This window comes from Penaeus vannamei, chromosome 38, assembly GCF_042767895.1.
Source record: "Penaeus vannamei isolate JL-2024 chromosome 38, ASM4276789v1, whole genome shotgun sequence".
NCBI classification, from domain to species: Eukaryota; Metazoa; Arthropoda; class Malacostraca; order Decapoda; family Penaeidae; genus Penaeus; species Penaeus vannamei.
In genome coordinates, this window is record NC_091586.1 from 7,050,875 (window position 1) to 7,055,874 (window position 5,000).

Below are 5,000 nucleotides of genomic sequence, written 5' to 3' on the forward strand. Positions count from 1 at the left end.
CACACACAAAAATAAAAAAATGCATAATTTTTTTTTTTTCTAATCAAGCATCATCTCACAGAACCCAACCTTACCTTCACGTCATTGAAGAGAGGGACGGAGTGGTACTGTAGATTGTGGTCCATGAAGTATTGCGCAACTTGGCTTAGTAGACACATCTCAGGCAGGGAGAAGAGGTCTGCCAGATGTGCCATTTTTGTGTCCTGTTGTAAAAATGAGGAGAAGATGAGCATGCTCAAGATATCTGGTGTAAAATGAAGAAATCTATAACATTTAGGAAACATTTACCTGCTATCATATACAAGGGGATTATGACATACAAAATTTTTTGCCTACTACAGTAAAATGAAAAGAGGACAAAGGTACAGAGAAAATCTTAGACGAATGGTTGAAAAGTAAGAAGGAAAAAATTTACTATGAAAATCTGTCCTATTGAAATCAAAACAGGGCAGTAATATCATGAACACTTTTTTAACAACAGGTAAAGTGTCTATCTTCGAATTTGATTGCTTGAAACTGATACATTTGACAAGTAATAAATCAGCACAGTAAGACACCACTAGATCACCCATTGTATAAACTATATACTTACAGTGAGTGAGTGAGCAAATGAGATAGAGAACTCACTATCACGTCAGAATAAGAAAGACAGCAAGTCAGAAAAGCTGCGTGTGAGTCAGATTACATAAGAGTAAGAGCTTGGGTGTCAGTAACCAGCATCCAACTACTAACATTTCACATCTAATTCTAATGCATCTACCAGAGAATTAAAACATCTGAATTTATTTACCACTGGATATCTATGTTAAACAGGAAGAACATGTAACTAGCATATTAACAACCATCTTTACTCTAATCAATCTAAACTACAACAAAAGTGGTTGATGAATAGACCTCAAAAATGCATGTCTCCATCTACCATTCCATATGCAGATGTATGTAAACCTGCTATCTATTAAACATGTCACATGTGCAATTATAAATTCTGTTTAAGAAAAAGTATAAAAATAAATCATAATACAAGCACGATGAATTTCCTATTATACAATCTAAGAAGCCACAATGTATGTCTCTTACCCGCTTTATTCATTTCAATTTTTTTTTTTTTATAATTATTTTTTATTATTTTGAGTTGTGACGTGGAGGTAGACGGTTGGGAGGCGAGGCATGAAAAGTGTAAGACAATCTGTTCATATATTGGTTGGTTAGCAAATCTCATATAGTAATAATAATTTTGCATGTGAATAACCATTTTCTTAATTGATAAAGACCCTTTAGTCCTTGTAAGAGAGAACATGAACAAAAAATTCATTCTCAAATTAACCCCTTTCGGACAGAACAGCTCAGAGCTACCTGTGCATTGAAGAGAAAAACAATCAGAAAAATGATAAGTAAAACAACTTTTGCTGTCTATCATCCTGTGCCACGTAGACCTGCTTAAGACAACTGATATATATTGTCCACTAGGGATTAATTTTCTTAAAGCTTATATCTTTGAAAGGACACAGAACATTGGGGATTAATCCTACATTAAAATACAAACTATAAATATCACACTAACTATACAAGAAACAGAAATGAAAAACTTGTAACCTATTTGTTACCAAAATGAAACAAATGTACTGAACTATAGATAAAAAAAAATAAAAAAATAAAAAAAATAACATAAATTTGTAGTGAGTACCACAATTCATTATCTGACTTTCAGAGTCTGTATCAATATTGCAATGATTATTACACAACTTACAAATTGTTAACAATGACATCATACATTCAAACCTATCTGCATTCTAAATGTTCCTGCCTAAAATGACAAGGTCTGATATATGTAGTATCTTAAGCAAAAAAAGGAAATAAAGAAAAAAAAGTTGAGACAAACCTCCACATTTGAATGATTTTACATAAATAGTGTACATAAAATCATTCTAACTATCTATTCATCTACTATTCCCTCTCTGATTCATGGCAAATGTGAGTGCACTTATTCCAAACTGGTTATAGATGCAGGAATGAGCCACAGGTAAATCATCTAAGTTATGCATCGGCCCATGATCTGATATTCAAAGGATATAACACGTGTGCATAAAAATATATGGACACATACACACACACACACGCACGTATATTTAGAAATATAATCATTATTATATAGTTTTCAACACAAATTCCATTTGTAATTTCTTTAAATTTAATAATGATTTTGGAACATCTCAAGTAAATTTCCCAAGGTTTGAATTCCTTAGGAACAAATGCGGTTCAACATGAAAGAATTATATTCAACAATCAAGTAATCACTTATTCATTAATTTCAGTCAGTCTAATGATCTACTGGCAATAAAGTTCCAAATTAGTCTACAAGAGTTCTTATGCAAATCTATTTGTACAAAAAGTTATGTCTAGATTAAATGTAAGCACCCAGGCCTTGATTTGTTTAGAAGTCTTCCTTTCCTTGAAACGCAGGAAAGAAAGAAGGAAAGACACCTGAGAAACAAATATGAAAAAAGAAGTAATTGCCAAATGCAGTTAAAAGCATAAAAACATCATTACAAAAGATGAGATCAAACATTAAGTCATGAAGTTTTGAGCCAGACTAAGCTCACAAGGTGGTAAAAGCGAAATGGGTATAATTACGGTTTTACTATCTGATGAGTCCTGTCTAGCTTGAAAAAACAGCCACAATATGAAATGAAAATTTGATTTCATATTGTGGCTGCTTTCCCTTTCATTTTTGTGTACACTGTGTTTGTGCTTGTGATCATAATTCAATTTGCTCTCTTATTAAAGGTGTCAAGCAACTGCTTTCTACTGAATTTTTTGACTGATACATGTACAGATACATATGCCATGAGTCTTATATTTGGGTCTGCCTGATTTTCTCTTTCTCACCCTCCCATCTAAGTTATTTTTTGTTATATATCTGATAACTATATCTATTTATCTTTTTATATATCTAACCTTTCCTACCTATGTGAGAAAAAGGTCAGCAACAGTCATAATATGTATGATGTCATTTGGTCAGCATATTGTAAGTCGTTCAAAAAGCCAATCTGTAGTTATCATCTAATCTTTTCTTTATCAACTATATCATGTTCACTGCAAAGAATGAAATCCTATCCCTATGTGACCAACATCAAATCTTCCTCTGGTACCGAAGTTCCTGGCAAAAAGGCACAGTCCAGGATCACATCGACTTGGAAAACCGAGGCCTGGGTGCATATAAAATACATGTTTATGCAAACAGTACCTATACTTCATCCCGTAACTATATAGCCTCTGATATACAGCAAAGTCAAAGACAACTATTTATCACTATGCATATAAAAAGTACAGTGATTGAAAAAGAAAAACTTGATAACATACCCCACGCAAATGGCCCTCCACGTAATGTAATGGCAGGGATCTTCCACCATATGTCTTAAGGACCTGCTCTTGGCTGACAGGTGTGAGGCCATGGTAAATGGAGCCCTGCTGGATCTGCTGAAACTGGTCCAGCTTCATCAAAAGGCCGTGCTCGATATCATAGTGAAGGCCACGGACTGCAAACTCTCTGTTATATTTCAGCGATTTAATTTCCTCTGGATACTGTGGAGGAATGCAGTAGTCTATTATTACACATGTCCATATAGGGCCATGTTAAAATTGAATGATTTCCCCCCCACCAATTTTGAAGAATAAACCTTCATAAATTTTAAGACTAATTAATGATTTCAAATAACAAAATAGCAACCATACTAACAACTTCCTCTGTAATTCAACTCAACATCTCACACACACAAAACCAACCTATTTATAGAAGGTGAATGCATCTGTGGGTCCAATACTGACTAATGATACTTACTCTATACTTAGAGACGAGTACATTCTTTCCGAGTTCGTATATCAAGTGTTCCACAGCTGGCTCATAGTTGGCCAGTGTATAGTCATAGTCAAAGCCGTACACTGAAACATCTCGCAGATCAAGTTCGTTACAAGCAAACACAGATCTTGGATTGACATTCTCTGGCAATTTCTTACCTGTAAACACAACCTTTTATTATTCAAGGTAAAGGTGATGGGATAGAACAAGTCCAAGAAAAAATATATACATATATATCATTCACATCTCCAAATTTTCATGAAAATAATAACAATATTTATTATGATGAAAGATTATTATTATAAAGTACAAAATAACAGCTACTTTAGATCTCACACCCATAGGAAAAAGAAATCAACTAAGGTCATACACAATCTACCAACACACATTACAGGAACTGTTCACAGCTACAAATTTAAGTCTGCCTCTTCATACAGAATGTTAAGTACATATCAAGAAGCAAATGGAAAAATTAATTTAGTTAAGACATAAACCGAACAAAGAACATGCTTTACGTACTTAACAAGCGACACAAAACAGATACTGTAGTTTACCTTGATCGAGATGCATAATCAAACAACAAAACAGGACAATCTATTAAAAAAAAAAAAAAAAAAAAAACTAACCAATAATACAAGTAATATTATGGAAAAATTAGAGAGAGAGAGAAAGAGAGAAAGAGAGAGAGAGAGAGAGAGAGAGAGAGAGAGAGAGAGAGAGAGAGAGAGAGAGAGAGAGAGAGAGAGAGAGAGAGAGAGAGAGAGAGAGAGAGAGAGAGAGAGACAGACAGAGAGAGAGAGACAGACAGAGAGAGACAGAGAGACAAAGTGACATAGAAACAAAGAGATAAAGAGAGAGAGAGAGAGAGAGAGAGAGAGAGAGAGAGAGAGAGAGAGAGAGAGAGAGAAGAGAAAGAGAGAGAGAGAGCGAGAGAGAAAAAAGCGAGAGAGAGAGAGAGAGAGAAACAGAGACAGAGAGAGAGAGAGAGAAAAACAGAGAGAGAGAGAGAGAGAGAGAGAGAGAGAGAGAGAGAGAGAGAGAGAGAGAGAGAGAGAGAGAGAGAGAGAGAGAGAGAGAGAGAGAGAGAGAGAGAAACAGAGACAGAGAGAGAGATGGAGAGAGACAGAGAGAGAGTGAGAGAGAG

The 5,000-nt window shown here is 34.7% G+C and overlaps 1 protein-coding gene across 3 annotated transcripts in view; it reads right to left on the reverse strand.

The window, feature by feature from the left end:
• Positions 1-5,000, reverse strand: part of Nt5c (5' nucleotidase C) — a 20,774-nt gene that overhangs the window by 9,918 nt on the left and 5,856 nt on the right. For all 3 annotated transcript variants that reach the window (XM_027367669.2, XM_027367668.2, XM_070115729.1), the window contains exons 2-4: positions 3,839-4,014; positions 3,361-3,582; positions 75-203 (exon numbers count right to left, since the gene is read on the reverse strand). In XM_027367669.2, the coding sequence (XP_027223470.1) occupies positions 75-203; positions 3,361-3,582; positions 3,839-4,014 (527 nt within the window). The remainder of the gene's footprint in view (positions 1-74; positions 204-3,360; positions 3,583-3,838; positions 4,015-5,000) is intronic.